We start from the raw sequence: 21,790 nt of genomic DNA, 5'->3' as shown, positions 1-21,790 counted from the left end.
GGTCTGTGCGCTGAAGCGCATGAAATGCATCTATGGGGTAATTTCATTGTCACTAAAAAGAAAACAAGTTTGGTTCAGCAGATTAACTCCAAACAGGTTTGATTATTGAAGGTGGTCAAGGTGTGTAGACAATCACACGTATATCAGTAGCTGCATCAAGGTTTCTGTTATTAAAAGAAAAAGTCACTACTCTGTCTATTTTTAGTTCTTTTCATTTCTTCATCTGTGTCAAGCTTTCCGTGTCACCACTGTCACTTGGTTAGAGGCTCTTTGTCAAATCCCCAGTGTTTGGAGGATGCAGACTGCGCAGATGGAGACTGAGAGGGCAGTCAGCACCTCCATGTGCTCACAGCCTCTCCACAACTCCATCGCATGGACGAACACAGTGACAGACATTTCAGAATCGTCTCTGATTAACTTCAGAGCTGCAGCAGGTCAGCACGAACATGCTGATTATCTCACCCTGCCATCTCTGCTGCGCTGCACTCCACTCCACTCCACTCCACTCACTTGTGAAGTAAAACTGGTGGATGCTTACTGTGCAGGATGGAGGCTGTGGCTCTCTTCTCTTTCACAGCATCAGAGGCAGATGAGATCAGCTTCCAGAAAGGAGACATCGTCAAGGTAAGAATGGAGACATGCTGCATATGTCTGCATATTTGAATGGTTTTTCTGCATCTTCACATGGAGTAACGGAGGCTTGTGGATTTGCACTGTAGGTAGTAGAAATGGAGAGAGACTCTTTCTGGTTCACAGCTGAGATTGAGGGGAAACGTGGATTCATACCTGAGAACTACATCTCTCTGCACCCTCATCTGTAAATAATCTATTATCCAAATTGTGTTAATAAGAAACACTAATTTTTTCTGATGATTTTCTACATTTGATGTGTCACAGCCATCATTTTTGACTAAAACTAAACATTATGATTTAGCTAAGAATCATCTGCAGTTAGGTTTATAGTTTCTGTTTGTTTCTTTAGCTGGTTTGCAGGAGCGATATCAAGACTGGAGGCTGAACAACGACTGTGCTGGCAGGATCCTGGAGTATTTCTAGTGAGGGCGAGTGAATCAGCTCCAGGAGAGTTCTCTCTCTCTGTTAGGTCAGTGAATGCGCCACACCTCTAAACACCTTCTCTTCAGTTAAGGCTAATTCAAAGCAATGGTGCTAAAATAGTTCTATATCATTGTTTTCATCTTTTTCTTCCAAAAAGACAGAATTTATTAATTAGGCCCAAGCAGGGAAGCACTCTGAAAGCCTATTGTAATCGCAGGATTTCTTACCTTTTGTTGTCATTGAGACTGCTTTTCTTTATCTGATGAAGTCTCCATTTAAACCCCTAAGATGTTTTAAATGTTGTCAACTATGTTGTCATTTCGAATCTGTGTTTTTACACCTGAAAAACATGGTCATCTTTCCCAAGGAGCTAGTCTGAAATGTAAGAAGACAACTTGCAAATGGATCAAACAGTTTCAGACAGTAGTTCTGTCAGAATCTCCTGTTTACTGTGCAGTTAGTCTGATGATTGTTTTCCATCCACATCTAACACACTATCACCAGGACTTGAATGTGTGTTAATTCATCAGAGCGGGGAGAGTTTAAATGTGCTCAATGAGAACTCATTGCACTAAAAATATCTCTCCGACACACACATAAAGCACAGAGTGAGGATGAAGTGCTGTTATTTGGGTCAACAGCAAAGTGACATGGGACTCATTTAATCACTGAGGGTAAATGAAATGTGTTCATTAATCAGGGCACTGCGTAACACTAGGCAGCTTTTTAATCATGCATAGGTATGCTATGCAACCAGTGTATGAAAAAATTCACACATTATTGTTTTGAATGAAACATCTGTTTGTCACTTAGTACTTAGAAGTGTTTTCTTCTGTTGCGCTATTTCTCTGTAAGTATAAGTTTTCCAGTGACTCCTTTTGGAGTCTGCATGGTTCCTTCACCTGGGGAAGCACAGAGTGCAAGCAAGGGGTGGAAAAGATGGTTGTACCTGTTTATCTTTAGTATTATTATTATCCTTATTTTTTTATTTTTTACTTTTTCTCCTTTTTCTGTTTCAGCCTCTTTTCTGGGGGGTGGCAGTGTTTTTCAACCTCTGTTGTAAACGACTGGTCACATGTCCGTTCACAACCCTAACCCTAGCTTCCTCAACATCTTCTGCTGTTAGATTCCTAAGTTGGAATGTTAAAGGTCTTAATAAAAAGGTGAAGCGATCTAAACTATATTCACATCTGAAGCACCTAAACCCTGACATAGTATTTCTTCAGGAAACACATCTGCAGGATGAAAATCATTTCAAGCTCAGATATTCATGGGTTGGAGAGATCTACCACTCGGGATTTAACTCTAAAGCTAGAGGAGTAGCCATATTATTTAATAAGAAGGTTCATTTTACAGCATCAAAAATAATAAATGATACAAATGGCAGATATCTTATAATAGCAGGCTGTTTGTTTCACACCCCTGTTTTATTAGTGAACATTTATGCACCAAATTTTGATAATCCAGATTTTAAAGCTAGTTCTCGCTCAATATCGCAAGTCAAAGATCAGTCAGGCAATCTCGTTTCCGATTCTGTATCTTTCAGTAACATCTTTAAGAGATTTTAACGGGATCTATATAAATCTGAATTACAATCAGACTTAGATGAGCTATTTGCCTTTCTTAAGAATATTGACAGTCTTAGAATAAATACATTTATTTCTGATCAACTTGACTCTCCTATTGAATTGGAAGAAATATTTACATCAAACAAAAATATGCAGAGCGGTAAAGCGCCCAGCTCAGACGGAGTTCCTGCCAAGTTTTTCCAAAAGGTTTAAAGTCAAGTTAGCCCCTCTTCTTCTTGATGTTTATAATGAATCGCTGGGGCGTGACCTGTTGCCTCCCACCCTAGCCCTGGCCTCAATTTCACTCTTGTTGAAGAAGGGTATAGATCCTACTGCTTGTGAGCCTTATAGGCCCCTGTCGCTCTTAATTGTGGATTTTAAGATTTTGGCTAAAGATCTCGCAACTTGGCTTGAGACGGTTCTTTCTCAGATTATTTCACAAGAACAGAATGGATTCAGCAAAGGTCGCCAGTTGTTTTTTAATATTCGTACGCTATTGAATACAGTCTTTTCAACTCATTGCCCCACGTCCCCTGAGGTGATTATTTCTCTTGACGCCAAGAAGGCCTTTGATCGTGTAGAATGGGAGTACCTCTTTGCTGTTCTCGATAGGTTTGGTTTTGGAGATAGGTTTGTGTCCTGGATCAAACTACTTTATACATCTCCTCAGGCTTGTATTGTCACTAATCCCGTCCACTATTTGCATTAGGTCGTGGTCCTCTTTCTCCTCTCCTGTTTGCTTTAGCCATTGAACCTCTTTCTGTTGCCTTAAGATCCCTCTCTTCTTTTCATGGAATTATCCGCTCTGGTGTTGAGTTTAAACTCTCCTTGTGTAGCGGCTAAAATCCTATATTTTTGTCTACTAGTTGCTGTTCCTGAAAGACGTTGGTTTTACGTGCGCTCAGTTAAGATTCATAATGCCTATCTTCAGTTTGACTTATAATAAAGTCATTTATTGTCAGAACAATGTCCATTGTCTTACTATTTCCATTTAGATCCACATAAATTCAACATCAATCCAAACCAAGCACAGTAGAAAACTGTTGCCGCTTCCCATTAACAACACCTGAACAGAATCATGGTTGACCTTAAATAACCCTTTCCCCCATCAGACACTCAGAACTCAAAATGAAATATGCCCCCTGGTGGCGATAAACATAGGAAAGGATAAATGGCTCCTACACCTTGTATGCAGATGATCTTTTCTGACACGTTTCGGATCCTTTATGTAGCCTCCCTCCTATTTTTAAGATTCTTGAAAAATTTTGACTTTTCTCTGGCTATTAAATTAATCTATTTAAAAGTGAATGCTACCCAGTAAATTCACTAGCTTTAGGACTTAGGTAGTAGGACATTCCTTTTAAACTCAGCCCCTCAGGGTTTAGGTACTTGGGAATTAATATCACACATACTCTGCCCTCAATGTTTTCACAGAATTTTGTCCCCTTGGTCTCTCAAATCGCATCAGATCTTCAGAGGTGGAACTCTCTCCCTCTTTCTCTAATTGGGAGGATTAATGTTATTAAAATGTATCCCTCTATTTTTGCCTAAACAGTACTTTAAGACCTTGGATCAGATGGTTTCTTCTTTTTTGTGGAGTGGATGAGACTTTCTCTACTGCAACAGTTCACCACAAATGGTGGTCTTTCCCTGCCCAGGTTTTCAATGTATTACTGGTCTTCACACATTCATAAATTGATTTACTGGCTAAATTCACCTAATCTGGTCTGGTGTAAACTTGAAATTCAATCAATTTCTGAACTTTTTCGCCTGCCTCAATTATATATTCATCACTACCAATTAAGGGGCATGCTGTGGTGGCGCAGGGGGTTAGCACGCCCCACATTTGGAGGCCCTAGACCCGCGGACGTCGCAGGTCCTGGTCCCGACGACCTTTGCCGCATGTCCTCCTTCAAAAATGGCGCCGGCTCAGCTGGCTGCCTGCAGACGCAGCTCCTGTCGTGTGTGTGTTAATCTGTGTATAAAAAAATTCTTGCTGTAACTGCGAAATAATTTCCCTGCTGGGATGAATAAAGTAATTCTTCTTCTTCTTAAATTATCCTCTGCTACTGGAAATCACATTGTGCTCTCTACACTTACGATTTGGTCACAATTTAGATCCCATTTTAAATCTGTGTTTCTTGTTAATAAAATGCAGTTGTTAAAAAAATCATCTATTTACTCCTGCGGCGACTAATGCTGCCTATAGAATTTGGCATGAAAGAGGTATTAGAACAAGGAGAGATCTTTACAAAGATGGTTTATTTCTTAGTTTTTCAGAATTGTACTCAAAATTTAACCTGCCTGCTTATCCGTTTCTCTATTTCCAAATTAGACATTGTGTCTCATTGCTGTTTCCAAATTTTGGGTCGACCTTCTAGTTTTGAGGCCCAATCTGAAATCACCCCTTTCTAATAGATATGGAAAACTTATGGCAATTGAAAAAAGTCAAAGTACGTCTGTGTAGCACAAAAACTGATTATAGCAGCCAAGTGGAAAAATTCACTCTAATGTGGGTTATAATTATGAAACATTTAAGGTAAATGTCATATTTTGGGGATTCGGGAAATAAGCCCTTCTTCTATGCAAAGCAATGGCAGGCCCTATTACTATTCTCCCAATTCTTTATTTTTCATCCGTAACCGTTAATGCGGCTCATACCGCTGCGTGCACACCTACAAATGAGGTATCAAAACGTGCAGAAAATTCACGCCATTGGAGCTGTTACTTTTGGTGGGATTCGGGGTTAACATGGCGACATAATTCGCAAAAAACTCCGAAAAAAAACCCCATTATAAGTCAATGGGACAAATCCTACAAATACCGTATTTCTGAGGATTCTTTGTGTCGTCATGAATTCACGTAGAAATGCCATTCAAATTTCATTTTGTAGATACGTCCGTGATCTCTTCGAAAGTGAAGACGGCGCGTCGATACCAATTACGGTTTGTCCACAAGTTGTCTCTAAGCGACCCAAAGTTTTTAATATTTCCTAAAATTAGAGTGACAGTCAGGGCCATTAGATCTCCGCTAGAGTGAGAAATGAAGAGAATTTTTCACCCCAAATCATTTTGAAATCGCCATCACGCCCACAAATATCGCACGATTGGTATCAAAATCGGTCCTGACATTGATACGCATGTCTGCTCCGGTAAAATGTTTTCGAAATTTATCTAGACAGTACGGTTTTCTGTCACGGTGCTTCAGAGCAAAGTCATGCGACAGGATTTTCTGAGGTGGTCTCAGGCTCTCTCCCATATATTTCTCAAACATTTCAGATCTGGGCAAAGCATTTCTTTCTCTCATCGCTGTTATTGCTGTGACTGAGGTAGAGACATGAATCTCGGGACTATCGCAGAAGACACATAGGCCTCTCATACGCCTCAAACGCTTTTCGAATATGTATTATGGTTCCCGAATGGAAAGGAGTTGTTTCCAATGCTTTTTTGGGTAAAACTGGCTGGCTCAAACAGAGAATTGTCTGCCCCAGCATGTATGACTCACAGCTCACACTTGCCTGAGAAAATTATTTACCATAGCAACGGAACTCAGGAGGCTATTGGCTGGTGGTTAGGACTACAAATACGCATCACTGTAGTTCTATCTATGGAGGAAGACTCAGTTGAAACAGATCAGGACTGAACTGGCCTTTAGAACTACTTGCTGCTATGGGCTGTATATAACTGATTTAACTCAGTAACTGTTACACATGGGATTAGTTTGGAACTTTAAAATGAAGCATACTGAAAATTTCAAAATAAAAGTCTCGAATATTTTTACATGATGTAATTGCTCTTTTTGGCTTTATTTGACTTTTTCATCCAAAGCACTGTTACACATGGTATTAGTTTGGCGCTTTGAAATGAAGCATACTGAAAATTTAAAAATAAAAGCCTTGAGAATATTTATATGAGATTATTGCTCTTTTGAGCATTATATAACTGATTTTATCCAATGACTGTTATACATGGGATTAGGTTGGCCCTTTGAAATGAAGCTTAACAAAAATTTCAAAATAAAAGCCTTGAATATTTTTACATCATGTCATTGCTCTTTTTGGCTTTATTTGACTTTTTCATCCAAAGCACTGTTACACATGGTATTAGTTTGGCCCTTTGAAATGAAGCATACTGAAAATTTCAAATTAAAAGCCTTGATAATTTTTGCATCAGGTATTTGCTCTTTTGGGTATTATGTCACTTTTTTATCCAAAGCACTGATACACATGGGATTAGATTGGCGCTTTGAAATGAAGCTTAACAAAAATTTCAAAATAAAAGCCTTTAATATTTTTACATCCACTACTTGTGTTTTGAGCATTATATAACTAATTTAACCCAATGACTATTACACATGGGATTAGTTTGGCCCTTTGAAATGAAGTTTAGCAAAAATTCCAAAATAAAAGCCTTGACAAATTTTAAATCATACTGAATGGTGCACGTCCACCTTACTTAACGTTCTTGTGATTCTCCACATGCTATTGATTACGTTGCAGCGTTCTTTAGCATCCATGCTAATTTCTAGCATGACAACGCCGAGCCCAACCCGACGGGCACACTTTGGCAGGCAAATTTCTTCAGAAATTTTCTAGTTGTACTTGTTCTGTGGATTTTTTTATGTGGAGAGGTGACACTTGTACAGCTGGAAATGAAAGGTTTTGGACTTTAATTTGACCGCTACCTGTGTGGTTTGGATCGTGTTGCTCGGTGTTGGTAGAACAGAAAGATTGAATAATTTTCAGGCTGAAGCTTTGCTGCGTTTGGCTGTGCTTAAATTACCATGCTCGGTATCGGAGGGGCGCTCCGACTGCGTGTTAAGTGTATTTTATATAACTGTTGTATAAACAAAAACTAAGGAGTTGCCTAAAAATTATTTTATACTCCATATAACACAAACGCATACATCAACACACACACACACACACATTGACTTACTTTGTGCCAAATCGCTGCCTCTGTTCTCAGCCTTTTCCCATAGCAGTGAATTTCCTCCCACATTATTTTCCTCCCACAAATTATTCCAGTGAACGAAGCACGAACAGCTCCCTTTTAACCACCGTCTACCCATTTCTGACGATGGATCTTAAATATCCTCAAGTTTGAAATACCCGGCAGCTACAAACCGTGTGTTCACTTTAGTGGCTAAGTTTTGGATATGATCTGTTGTCACCTTGATATCAGCAGGAAAATGAAAAAACTAAGCACTGGATGGTACCGGCTAATTGCTGAACACAACGGCACACAACAAAACTCAGTTGTTATACCAGTAGCTTGCATATATTTTAACTTTTGCGTCTTGTTCATGGTACAAATTTTGCAGCTATGGCTAAAAACAATTGGAGCAACGGTGGCGAAGGTTTAAATGGATGTACATTACCACTACTCGTGGCATATAGTCCATTGGGTGATGAACTGTCTGATTCATGGTGGGATAAAGTTATTCTCAGCATACGTCAAAGTACACCATGTGCCAGATTACAGCTTGTACAGCTTAATAGTAATGAATAGAGTCCACTTCTCAAAATCTCGCCTATCTAAAATGTTCCCTTCAATTCTAGACCAGTGTGAAAGATGCCGGACTTCACCTTGCAACTTAAGTCATGTTTTTTTTCTGCCCAAGCTTGCATAAATTTTGGAGTACTTTCTTTTCCATACTCTCAGGGTTTTTTAAAATCCAGATCCAAAGTGATCCTCTGAGTTCCAGGGACTAGACTTAACCTGTCCCCCAGCAGGGTGAGATGGGGGCTTTCTGTTCTCTTCTTACCAGACGCTGTATTTTACTCTTCTGGAAATCTCCTACACCTCCTTCTACATCACAAATGCTTAATACTGTAAGAATGTTTCTGAAGATGGAAAAAATTTCATTAACAGTGAGGAGCAGTTCTGCAAAATTTACTCACAAATGGACACTCTTTCTGGAATACCTAAAATCTCTACCTTCATAATTCGTAGAATGATATAACTGACCCATCATGTGACTAAGTTAAAAAAAAAAATAGGTAAAATACTATTACCTTTTAGCTCCTCAATGCCCCCGTTGTATTTATTTTTTAGCGTTTCTGTTATGTCAGTATGGTAATTTATGTTCATTAAGGAAAAAAAATTTGGAGAAGTGTCATGAACGGTGCGGTGTAGGTGGTGAGGTAGACGCCAGGAGATCCAGGTAAGTGAAATAAAGAATATTTAATGACAGAACTGATCCAGAAATGTAGTCCAACAACCAAGGCAGCACTGCAGAGCGGAAACCAGGGCTCTTCACAGGTAGCGACCAGGAGAAACGAATGGACTGAGCACAACGTCAGACAAGATGCCAAACGAGATGAGGACCCGACAAGGAAAAAGAACACAAGTGGGAATAAATACACAGAGGGTAATCACGGAGAACGAGACACACCTGGGAGCAATCAAGGGGAGACAGGACAACACGGAGACACAGAGAACACAAAATGAACACAAAGAAAACTCAAATCATGACAAGAAGACATGTAAGTTTTGCTAAATCTAAGTAATGTCAATGAATGTATAATCTCCTGATAAACAAATAAATAAGAAAACAGATTTCATATCTTTATTTGAATCTATATAGATATCTCTGTGTGTGCGTACGTACATACATACATACATACATACATACATACATACATACATACATACATACATACATACAGTATGAATGCATGTAACGCATTGTTTTCTTATATAAAAAGTGATCAGCAGAGGGAGCTGTTGTTCTACAGGAATAAAAATCTAACACTTTAAGATTATGTCAAGAAAATCCGAGCTCATCCCACTTCCCCATGCTGGAGATTTTAGTTTAACAGTAATAATAAATAAAGTTATCTTTAAAATGAATCACTCAAGTGACATCAAGGCCCAGCAGTAGACTTAAGTGTCAATAAAGTTAGTTTAACAGTAATAATAAATAAAGTTATCTTTAAAATGAATCACTCAAGTGACATCAAGGCCCAGCAGTAGACTTAAGTGTCAATAAAATAAATCTGGTTGTGTGTGTTGTTTTTGTCTCATGCAAACTTTGCTTTAATTCTATGACTTTTTTCTATCTAATCATAATAAATCACAGTCAGTCAGAGAGATTCATTAAACAGGAAAAGCAGGTTTCCTGGAAAAAGAGGAAGTTTCCAGCCTGCAGATTTATAAAAATAGCCGAGACTATTCCTTATTTTAAAGCATGAAAGTTTAAAGAATGAAATCTAAACATTTTGAGTAATTTGATAAGATTCAAAGTAAAATACTTATATTAATATTGGTTTACTTGTAATAATACTTACACTTATATTTGTGGGAACACTTACAAGAAAAACAAGTAACTGTAACTTTAGTATAAAATAATTAGAATCATGGATTATTCTTGGTTTCTTTTCAGAAAAACATCTGTAATAACTCACATTAAGGTTATAATAAGTATAATTAATAAGTTATGGTTGTAAAATCATAAATGAATGCTAAATCAGAGAAGCTAAAGAAAATAAATATGATATAAATGTGATTTTGAAATTGAACTTGAAATGGTGTAAAAGGTGTAACTGCAATTAAACATCACTGATATGTTGGAGGTAGATGGTAGGTGAAAGGTGAAAGGATAAGGGAAAAAGGGGAACTAACAGGAGAGCAGAGATGATCAGCGCTTTATTTGGAAACAGATTGAACAACGTAAACCTTTCAGAGAAAAGGTTGTGCAGGCAATGGACATAGGAGGTTGAGCAACCCTGAGATATTAGCACAGACATCAGGAAATGTCTGTAAGACAGTGATGGATATGAGATCATCTGTCTAAGCAGACAGCCAATGAAACAAGCCCAGCAACGGTGCTGGCTAGTGCAGGCGCACCAGGGGGGTGGATAAACCCTATAAAAGGTGGGTGCAAAAGAGGAACCTTTGGTTGGATCCTCCAGGCAGCTTCGAGCCAAGATCGAGATGGACAAAGAACTCTGCAGCTGAAGAAGAGCTGGGGCCACAGAGCCGGAGACTGTCCTGCCATGGGGACCAACCCATCAGGCCCACAACCTGTGGCTTCGAATCGCACTTCTCTCATCGGCTGGGTTCAGACCCCAAAGACAAAGATGAAGACAAAGGCAAAGACAAAGAAGAAGAACTGGTGCCTTTTTTCCTGCCAGCACCAAGTCCTGTGTGACCTCAGCATCCATGCGGAGAAGAAGCTCATCAGACCTACAGAGATCCCTGCCTTCGCCGATCAACATCTTCCTCCTGCTGCAGCACCTTCATCATCATCAGGCCAGGTCTGGGGTTCGAAACACCAAACTCCGTCCGTCTCTCTTAAAGGTTCCCTTTTTTAGTTCTCAGTGTCAGCAGTAGGGAAAGATAGACTAGATGATTGATTTTACTTATTTGATTATTTCTGCTACTGAATTAAGCTGTACTGACCCTTGCAAAAACGCCTTACTAATAAAATATTTAGCATAAAGAAAATCTAAAAGATGTTGTGGACATTCAGTTAATGAGTCACCTTAAAGTTCTTTGATGGTTGTAAAATAGCTGTGATGTTTGATTCTGGAGAGGAAGAGGTGGAAAATGTTTTATAGGTTGCTGGTAGCCCATATGTAAAACATCATGCTTGGGACTCGCCCGAGTCACTAAAACCTACCTGGTTCAATAACAAATGCAAGTTGTAAAATAGAGAACGAGCAACCGTTAACAGGTGTGCTCTGTGAAACTAGTTGGCTGTAGGCTGCTCAGTCTGGCTAATTCACAGGGGGAAGAAGGGTGGGACACCTGGATGTTGGCCGTCAGAAACCAGGCGAATCGCTTCTCGAAACCAGCTTAAACAGAGTTTACTTCAGTTCTGGACAGGGTAAATCCCAGCAGATTTAGGAAACTCAATTAACCCAATAGAAGGAGAGCTGGAAGCACATCTCCCCTCTCAGAAGAGGAAGTACGAGAGTGAGAGAGTAGAGACAGAAGGGGAGGGGGGGGGGTGTTGCGCAACAACAATCAGTAAACAAACTCAGTGTCTTTTTGTGGTTTTGATTTCTTGAGGCAATATGTGCTCACTTACAGATGAAATTCTCAATTTACATCGCTTTTAACCAGACCGCAAAGAGAACATCCAAACTCCTCCTCTGTCCACCCAGTTGTGCTATACTTCATTCTATGCTTACATTAATCATAAATGTAAGTTTGAGTTTATACTTATTCCAAAAACTAGATGCACAAAGAAAATGTGAAGGTGCTCAGGAACACTTTGTTAAACCAAAAATTACTGTACTTGAATTTGTCTGAAACAAATGATTTCTAAATATGATGGATCGTGTCAACAGCATAGGGGATGTTTGGAATTAGGAAATTTAAAGTGAGTCTGAAGTTGGTCTCTATACTTGAAGGAGTAATTAAGAGCTTATCTAATTACTCATTTATTCCAGGTGTGCTGGAGCACCAATGGATTTAAAGTTGCTGGACAGTAGCTCTTAAGACCTGGGGATGGAGACCACTCCATTAGATCAAAGCCTATCCTTGTCTTTGCTAGGACCAGTCAAAGTCCAATACAATTGGACTGAATAGGAGCTATTCTTTAAAGGGGCAGTGTTATATGTTTTCCATACACACTGTTACCATTTCATAGTACAATCAAGTAACTATATTACCTTCAGTTATCAAAATTATATATATAAAATATGACTTAAAATAAATTTTACTTCCTGATTTAATGCCTTTCAATTTGCTCTTTGTCCCTTCATAATAAGACTTAATGCTCAAAAAAATTGATTTTTCACAATATTGCCCTTCTAAAGAAAAATGGCCAGAATTCAGTCGTCATATATAAAAATCTATTAGAAATACAGGTAGAATTGCAGGAGAAGATGGTTCTGGATTCTGTTTATTAGGAAACCTCTGAAGCCACTCAGTTTGATTTGGGGGGCACCAGGACTCTGGTACATTTTTAGATTTTTATTTGTAAATACAAATCATTCCCTGCGATGGACTAGTGACCAGGGTGTCTCCACCTATTGCCTGTTGACCACTGGAGCTAGGCACCATCATCCCTCACAGCACTCCCTAAAGATAAGCATGTAAGATAGTGGATGGATGGACGGACGGACGGATGGACAGAAAAATTATTCCACTGTAAAACTTTGCAACACTTTTAATTTGCTTAACACATTATTTCCCAATAAAATCTAAAGTGTATGCTTGTAACTTAACAAAATGTGAACAACTTTTTAAAAGCATTGTCTGTCACTCAGCCTCTGTACCTCCATTGCTGCGGCTTCAGTGACGTTAGACTTTGTGACTGCGGTTGTCCTACCTGCTTGGTGGAGGTGTGACCACAGCATTTAGAAAATTTATAGCTGAATGGCTTAACCTGATTTAAGTTACTGCTTAATTTGAAGGTTATTATGCATACAAAACAACAAGTATTTGACAACAGTCATTCAGTCGCCACTCAACTATTGTAGCGACTGAATGACTGTTACCTCGTTTTGGTGTTTAGGAGCTGAAATTGTTTACCAGTTATTAAATTAATGTCTTTGCATTTTTCACATCACCCTGTGGATTATAGATTCAATTCAGTTCATTTATAAAGTTCCACTTCACAGCAAATGTTTCTCAAGGCAATTCATTTAACAAAACAATCCTGGTGATGATCTGTCATAAAAGGTTTGTGTTCTTTTTTCCCCCACACCAGGTATGCACAGAATGGCTCGACTGCATTCCTGCAAACAAAAAAGAAACAGACACCAGAATGAAGGCGAAGGAGATGATGGAGCAGAATAAAGCACACATACCTGCCTTTCTTCACCTGACTCTTATGCTCCTCTCTCATTTGGCAGCTATGGTGACAGGGTGGAGCACTTCAGGGTCCTGGAGGATGGTGGTCAGTACTACATCTGGGATAAGGCATTCTGCTCCCTCAACCGCCTAGTGGAGTTCTACAGAGCACACAGCATCACCATGGAGAAAGTGGTCCACCTCAGGGATTACCCCTCCTTTCACCTGAACTCACATCTTGGACTCAACCCCTACCCCAACCCGTATAATAGCAACTCGCTGAAGTCCATTCACTCAGCCCACCGCCGCCCTTACCCGTCTCCCAGAGACTGGCAGACCTCCGCACCTTCACTCAAACCAGTTTTAGCGGTATGACACATAACAAGGAGTCACTTTTTCTCACCAGCTGATAATTGCACACCTGTGTGTCTGACGCCATGGTTTGTCTTTCAGCAGAAGCCTCGGGTGGCCCGTGCTCTCTGCGACTACACCCCCTCCCAGACCACTCACCTCCACTTCCAGCGCGATGAAATCATTGACCTGCTGGATTGTTCCAGCTCCCTCAGCTGGAGGGGACGCTGCCGCGGCAGAGTGGGCATCTTCCCTCCAGAGTTTGTCCAACCAGTGCTCCATTAACTCCATATCAGCTATTTAGTGTCTATGATGTTTATGTCTGATGCTTCTCAGTCAGGATGGGTGGTGGTTCTTGCGTGAATGATAAATTGGGCAGCCCCCCTTTCTGCCATCCCCCAACTAGTGAAAATGCATTTCTAGGACAAGATCAAATACATTACAGTACCACACTAGGTATGTAAGATAGTCTTCCTTTGCACAGCACGTAAATACAAATAGAAACTTTGTCCAAAGTGCTTGGACAGATTTTTTTTTATCTGGTACTTGTGGTCTCTCTTCCTACGGCTGCCCTGGGCCACTGCCCTATGGCCCAGATCAAAAAGCGCCACTGGTCAGGAAATACCCCACTGTCAACTGTTACCCCTACATTAACTTGACTCCATTTCTTTGGAGCAGCAGGATGAAGCTTTTATATATACAATAACGATCTTTTTACATATTTATTAAATATTTAAAACACTGCTTCCATGGTATGACACAGATGATCTGTGAAAAAATTGAGCTCCTCTGCCTTCTCCCAGTTCTAACTATAAACAACCAATCAGAGCCAGGAGGAGGATTTTGGCGCAGTCAAACATGCTTGTGTATGCACTGCTCATCCTGATGGTGAATAAATGGTTTTTCTGGAAAAACAAGGTGCTTCTCTGCCTTTATCATATTGAGCACTACGTACACGAGGGTGATTGATAGCAGCAAGAACCTCTTTCTGGTTCTGATTAGTTGTTTTTGGTCAGATAGAAGTAGAGCACAGGGAGGAGATCAATCTTTTCACAGATCACCTATCTCATTATGCTGGCACCATATGGTGACAGTTTTAACAAATATGTAAAAACATATTTCTTATTAAAGTTACGTAGTTCAGCTCTAAAGAGTAGTTGGTAGAACAGGGGTGTCAAAACGTTTTGTCACGTGGGTTAAAATTGAACATAAGGACCAAGAAATGTTATATTGTTAGTAAAAAACTTATATTGTGATGTGTTCTTTACCTACCTGATAATGTAATAGTTTTATTAAACAAATGAAGTAGCCAGTTTTTTGTTGGAAAGAGACGTGTACACCTAAGAAAGGTTTTGCAGATTGGTCCTGTTAAAAGAAGTATTTGTGGGGCGTGGCGGAGGGGTTAGCGCGACCCACATTCAGAGGCAACTTGGCCTCGACGCGGCTGTCGCAGGTTCGACTCCCGGACCCGACAACGCATGTCTTTCCTGTTAGCCTACTTTGAAAAAGGGACACTAGAGCTCACAAAAAAGACTCCTTGCGGGGTGATAAAAAACAAATATATATATAAAAAAAGTATTTGTTGGTATGTTTTGAATAACAAACATTTGGTCAGTTCAGAGCAAGAAAAGCAGGATTTATTTCACTCTATATTTGGAACTGGGTAGATGTGGTCCTTGCAAAAGAATGCAAAAAGTGTGGTTATTTAAAGATGAATACATGCAAACAGATGCATAACCAGTATGATGATATAATATCCTCAACATTTGACCACCCTTGTAAAAATTTGTTAAAAGCTTATAAATAATAAATTAACCTTGATTGCAGCAGCATGACTGTATACATACAGTAGTTACATGTATAAAAAATAAATTAAAATGTTTAGAAATAATTGCTTTTTTTTTTTTTTTTTACCAATATAACCAATACAACACTTCAAAAGGTAAACCTCCTGTTAACACACTGTATGTCCCCTTCATGTCAATAGCACAGGACTTATTCCTGTCTGAAAACATTAACCAAGTTGGAGTATGCAGGAGGTCTTTTGCAATTCCTATTTGCCCAAAGTCTTCCATAGGTGCATTTTTGAAGCTTTTAATAACAAGAACCACTTCAGTAAATACAAAGTTCTCCAAGCAACACTCAAAAGTTTGGAACTGAACTAGAACAGAATGTGGACTTCTCCCATTTGTTGTACTTTTTATTTGTTTTACCACACTATTTCTTTTACCTTGTAATATTAACGTTTTGAAGCAGCCCCCCCAGACTCTCAACAAATGTGTGGAGGGAGCTTTAAGATGAGTCATGGCATGAAGGACTTCTGAACTCAAAGAGTTGGAGATCATTCTCAAAGCTAAAGCATCAAGATACCAGTGGAAACATATGAAAAACTGGTCAGCAATTACAAGAAGAGGTTGATAGCTGCACTGCACCAACAAAGATTTTTCCACTGATTATTGAGAAGGATATAAATATTAATTGACTTGAAATAGTCATTTTATTATCATTTGAGAGATACCTATCTCATTTCCTGTCAGAAAGACATTTCTTTGTTGAATGAAAACATAATATTGGGTTTAACTTTATTTAGATCACAACTTTTATTGCTAAGAGTTATTAGCCTGGTCACCAAGCACAACGATTAATAAGCCTTACAGATTTCCCAAGCCGCAAATCAAATCTGATTAAACTGAATTTGATGCTATTTCTCGATCCAGGTTACAACTTCAGAGGTAGATACAATGTAGAATCACCTGTTCTTGGTCATCTGCTTTGATTATGTTTATCTATGTACTGTACTTATTCTGCTATGCATTTAACTTTTGAGAAGTGTATGTTTGATGTACAGAACTGTACGCTGTTGAATGTTTGTGCTTATTAGCTCTAAAGCTAACTGGCTTCGTTTACCATTTACAAGATAAATAACTTTCAACAATGTTCTTGAAGCACATATAAAGGTAACCTATGTACAACCATTCATACTTATAACACAGTATGAAAAACAAGGCTATGTGTGTGCTGTGTATGTGTTTAGGTTAAGCTACTGAGGGGTCATGGGAAAACACTGATTTGGTGTCTGATGAACCATTTCTATGCTTATTTGCCCAATAATGACCCATTTTTAGATTTCTGGTAGACACCATCAAAGATTCAAAATTTCTTTTGTATTTCAAAGAGATGATGCCGTCCACTCCAACATATGTTTTCATGCTTTTCCATATTTCCATTTGTTCATGCCAGACCTGAATCCATGTTCTTAAATCTTAGAAACTGTATCAGGCGTGGTTGTTTGATCCACCTTAGTAATCTGTCAATATATTTGGAAATTTTTCTGTTCTTCATTAAGCAATTTGAAGATCTCACATTGATTTCTGGGCATTATGATTAACTTGTCAGTTAATCACAAGACTGAGATTTACCTCATCACTTCTTAATTTAATGAAAGTGTTGCAGCTTTAGAGTGAATCAACGTGACCTGTTAAAATAAAGAGTTTTAGAAAGACATTTACTTTGTAATCTGTTTTATTATTTTGTCTTTGGTCACAAACCCTGCTGTTACCAGCATATACCGGGTCCAAACACAGCAGTAAATCTTACATTTTTCTTCTTGCTAAATATTTCCAGTCATGGATTGATTGTGTCCATGTTTGTTTTGTTGTGCAACTATCTTTCAGTTTATTTAACATATGCCAATGAAAAACAAAAAAATATTAATTCTTTACTACAAACAATATTTCACAAAACATCTCTAAAAGTTAATACCAGGAGACATTTAAATTTTATTTGAGAAGCTGTTGTCTAATAAATCTTTCCTTTATTGTTAAATTGTTATGTGTAAAAATGAACAAAAACAACAGAAAACAATATCTGACTTTAGATCAAACAATATCTAAAGTCATGAGTATTTTATAAAATATTTAACCAATTTTCAATATTAAAATATACTAAATGGCATTAGCATGATCTGCATATCATAAATCAACAATGCTGAAGCTGGATTCTGATTGTGCTAAAAGGGCATTTTGCTGCTCTGGCTGCATTTGGACCTACTATAATCAGCTCTGGTTCTACATTTACAAAAGTTAGTCCCATCAAGTCTGGATCATAGCACCACAAAACACCTCTAAACACAGATTCTTGAAAGCTCAGTTTGTGAACTTTCATACTGATCTTGAAAGTTCTAAATGCTGCAATTCTTTTATTTATATTAATTTAAATCAGACCGGTTTAAACTAGAGATACACTGTAAATGAGCTGATGAAGAAAAACCTTCATACATCCATGTGTTGAAAACCTCTTAGGGTTTATGAAACAATCAGGCTAATTTTGATCAAAGTGTGAAGAAATTAAGTTGATTTAAAACTTTTCCACAGAGCTGTACCTGTCAGGTATCTAACAGGTAAACAAGACAAAATAAAAAAAAGTCTTGTCAATAACCTCTTCCAGTTTGCAGTTTACAGGTTGAACAGAGTTCAGCAGGAGGCATGGTGAGGAACACTACCAAACCTGGCAACCCGTTCAGGCAAAGTATGCATATAGGAAAATATTAATGCAGACTAAGAGGAGAGCATTGGCACAACAGAACCTGGACCAGAACACACTCTCCCGAATCGTGGGAACTCTGGCAGTCTGCTCTGAGTGCCGCATCGCTGAGCGGCACAATCCTGCTCCCTGTCCGCACATCGCCCGGCGAGCCTGTTCAGATCCTGCATCACACACACATATGTAACCACATGGTTACATATATGACGCTGAAAATAATACCTGAAATACTCTCACACTCTTACCCTGTGAGTTACGGAGGCTGACAGAAGACACTTTCTGGAGAGGAATCTCTCTTTCTGGCTCCTCAATTATTGTCCACCAGGTCAGGTTGCACACCTGGGAAAGGTGAAATACAGAGAAGAAAAATGGTTGAATTAATGTAACCCGTCCACAGGCTCTTTACCTTGCTTATGCATGAAAGACTTTAGCAGCTTACAGAAATAGGTATTTACAATTTGGGTTTGTTCTCATATTGGCTGTATAAAAACCAAACAAACAACTGAAAGGTTGGATTTATAAACCATGTCGGGAAGCTCGTGTAAACTACCAATAATTTTCCTGACTAATGTTAAAAAACTAAACCTGGCAGAAACTGGCAGATACCCTAATTCAGTGGTTTCCAAAGATTTTCTGGGCTCCCCTATTGATTACAATAAAATCCTCCCCAAATAAGGAAAAAAAAATCAACTGGGCACACACATCGTTCAACCAGACATAAACCTATACACACATTTTGTTTTCAAAATACACTGAAGTTTACTTCACACTTCAGGTTGCAACAAAACAAACTACAAACCATCTTTACAGTCAAATACTTTTGTGTAACTGGTTTTTTTTTTTCATTCATCCATACCGCTTCCTGAGCCTCCCCGCCCTGCAATGGCACTGCGTCCCCCACTAGGGGGCGCGCCCCACACTTTGGGAACCACTGCCCTAACTGATAACCTCAATGTATTTATGAACTTTGTGTTTTCATGGTGGCAAGTTTCCATGAAAAGTCATAAAAGACTTTTTATGAGTAAGAACCCTTGACCATAATTCCACTTCTGGCCTGTTATTTTATTGTTTATTGAACAATTGAACAAATTCAACTATTTCTTTTGATTGAAACATGCAGACTGCAGTGGGTGTATCTAGGATTAAGGCGTCTGTCAGCATGTGAGGACCTGTAGGTCAGCATGCCTGATTCTCTTGGCTGTTTTTGTTTTAGTTTCCCTCCACCTGCATTCTTGTTTCATATTTTTTTAGCTGATGTTGTAGGATTTCTGAAATTATTATGAAAATGTGTACACATCCACATGAACCTTTGTTGTGAGATCAAAATGTAAACATGCCAAAAGCCAAATTATAATTTATAAATTGAAGAGTGAAGTGGAAAGCCAGTGAACATCTCAGACAGGCCTCATGGTTTGCAGTTTGACTTTCAGTTTCATGTATTTCATGAACATGTATTTCAGTATTAATTACTCTCCTCCATCAGTTTCCCTCCTTTCTCCCTGCCACAGTCGTACCACCTCTCATCTGATTAGTTGATCTGGTTCCTCCTGCCTCAGTATTTAAGCTTCCTGGTCCTCGTTCATTTGATTGCTTCATGTTCCATGACCTGGAACACCTTTTCGTTTTCCATTTAAACCACATCTTTGCTCTGCATTTGGGTCTATATATTCCAACCTAAATTATGACAATTTGACTCTATTTACATCTTTTCATGTGTCAGTGGATATGTTTGTGTGCAATGCATAAAATTTTGATGCATCTTGCACAGTTGTGCTGTTGTAAGCTGCTACCTATTTGAACAGGGCAAGTTTAGAATAAATTTTAAGCTACTTGCCTAGTTAAAATAAAACATGAGTACATGTCATATAAAGATTTAAAATGTACGAGGGGAAAACTAGAAATTAAATCTTGTTCCCCCATAAACTGTGGACAGTTTGTGTTTTAATTTGTGATTAATGGAAACCACTGTGGGTGCTGAGCTTTGTTTTTCTGTTATATTATTGCACTTTTTTCTTAGGCAATCATTCTTTATCATAAAATCGCTGCACTAACCCACTCAGTGAATAACTAAGGGAAAAGGGAGGATACATATGACTGTGGTCACAGTGTGGACAGTAGTATGTTTGGATGTCTAAAGATATAATAGATGCAAATATGTTTACTGTTTTTGCAAATACTGTGGTGTCACAGTTTGAATACCTGAGACTCTGCAGTAGTTTACGCACATAGCATAAAGGTTGTATTAGACAGGAATGACTGTCACAAATCTGCTAAAACCTGCTAAGACAGGGCGTTGGTTCAGAAAGCTGATGTTTGCCTTTTGGGTTCATACACAGGCTGCTTGAGCAATGAAAGACGTAACAAATTAGGTCATGTTGTTGGAATGAAACTTCAAACAATTTACACAACCATTCCCTGGAGGATCTGATGTTTTATGCTTGCAAGAGTGCCAACCTGTTCGTGGCTGGGTGGCGGTGTGACAAATGACACCACGGCTACGACGACAGCAGTGAGTCCACAGAGCAGAATGGCGAAGTGAAGATAATGAACGCCACGTAACACCAGGGGAGCTGAGTCCACAACGCCACATCTGGGAGGAGGGAAGGCGAATTCCAGCACCATCCTGCACACGCCTACCACCAAACCCACCATGAGGCCCCAGAATGCACCCTGAAAAAACAGAAACCGCCCTGGTCAGGTACAGTTCTCTAGCAAAGTACCTACACCACTCAACCATTTTCTTATTTTGTCTCATTAAAACCACAAACTAAAACAACAGACACACAGAATGTAGTGTGCATTTTCCATCTGTGAGATGTTTACTCAAACTGTGAACATCTCATAGAACTCTGAAAATAGAAAGAATGTGGCCCCAGTCCAAGACATTGTTTTTTACCTGACCTAATGGGTCAGGTAAAGAAGCAGACAAGACCCCACCATGTTAGCCCTGCTGGAGCAGCAGAGATCCTCAGAGAGAATCTGGTAACAGATCATATGCCAGGTAATCATATGCATTTGTACTCTGCAAATCTTCCCCTTTATAACTTAAACTTTTGGGCTAACATGTAAAATGCCATATGTGGCAAAAAAAACAACAATTCTACACATCATTCTGAACCAGACAGACAGATAGGTGTGCAGGCGGGGCCCAATTTCTTTTTTTTGTCATGGGGCCCAAGATTCCTGGCGGCGCCCCTGCTGGGCCAGTGAAACTACAGACCTACTGTACATCAACTGAGAATCTGTGGTAAGGAGTAAAAAAATCATGTTCAGATCAACTAGACTCAAACTACTTTGCAGAGAATATTGGTTGACATTTTCAGTCTGCAAAGCTTGTTGAGATATCCCCCAGTTACAGCTGCAATGCTTCCAGCTGTAACTCTGTCTGTCATATTACAAAATGTGAAAAAATATACGGAGAATGAATACTGCTGCATATGGTTCTGGGTTTCTGAATAAACTGGAAAGCTTCCTCCTCTTGGAAGACTTAGTCTAATTCCAGAGACAACTCTTGGTTTGGATTGT

At 39.1% G+C, this 21,790-nt stretch overlaps 2 protein-coding genes across 3 annotated transcripts in view; one reads left to right on the top strand and one right to left on the bottom strand.

Annotated features, from left to right (window-relative positions):
• The first annotated feature begins 306 nt into the window (after positions 1-306).
• Positions 307-15,284, top strand: LOC114144852 (GRB2-related adapter protein-like). 2 transcript variants are annotated; one of them, XM_028018059.1, is made up of 5 exons: positions 307-624; positions 720-817; positions 983-1,102; positions 13,435-13,741; positions 13,829-15,284. In XM_028018059.1, exons 1-5 carry the CDS (start codon positions 547-549, stop codon positions 14,006-14,008), a joined length of 783 nt encoding a protein of 260 aa, XP_027873860.1. In that variant the 5' UTR covers positions 307-546; the 3' UTR covers positions 14,009-15,284. The 2 variants fall into 2 exon arrangements, with proteins under 2 accessions (XP_027873860.1, XP_027873859.1); XM_028018058.1 differs by having other exon boundaries at positions 308-624; positions 13,826-15,284.
• Positions 15,285-17,047: 1,763 nt separating this feature from the next.
• slc5a10 (solute carrier family 5 member 10) overlaps positions 17,048-21,790 on the bottom strand; it is a 74,069-nt gene continuing 69,326 nt past the window's right edge. The window contains exons 13-15 of the mRNA XM_028018057.1: positions 20,720-20,935; positions 18,511-18,604; positions 17,048-18,429 (exon numbers count right to left, since the gene is read on the bottom strand). Of these exons, the coding sequence (XP_027873858.1) occupies positions 18,242-18,429; positions 18,511-18,604; positions 20,720-20,935 (498 nt within the window). The 3' untranslated portion in view covers positions 17,048-18,241. The remainder of the gene's footprint in view (positions 18,430-18,510; positions 18,605-20,719; positions 20,936-21,790) is intronic.

The sequence above is a fragment of the Xiphophorus couchianus genome, chromosome 5, assembly GCF_001444195.1.
Source record: "Xiphophorus couchianus chromosome 5, X_couchianus-1.0, whole genome shotgun sequence".
In the NCBI taxonomy this organism is placed as follows: Eukaryota; Metazoa; Chordata; class Actinopteri; order Cyprinodontiformes; family Poeciliidae; genus Xiphophorus; species Xiphophorus couchianus.
This window is presented reverse-complemented; position numbering and strand designations above follow the sequence as displayed.

Excerpts from the sequence above, each read along its gene's own strand:
- LOC114144852 (XM_028018058.1), top strand. The coding sequence starts at position 547 with ATGGAGGCTGTGGCTCTCTTCTCTTTCACAGCATCAGAGGCAGATGAG. Across the intron at positions 625-719 it reads AGAAAGGAGACATCGTCAAG|GTAGTAGAAATGGAGAGAGA; the intron begins GTAAGAATGGAG and ends TTTGCACTGTAG. Across the intron at positions 818-982 it reads ATCTCTCTGCACCCTCATCT|CTGGTTTGCAGGAGCGATAT; the intron begins GTAAATAATCTA and ends TTGTTTCTTTAG.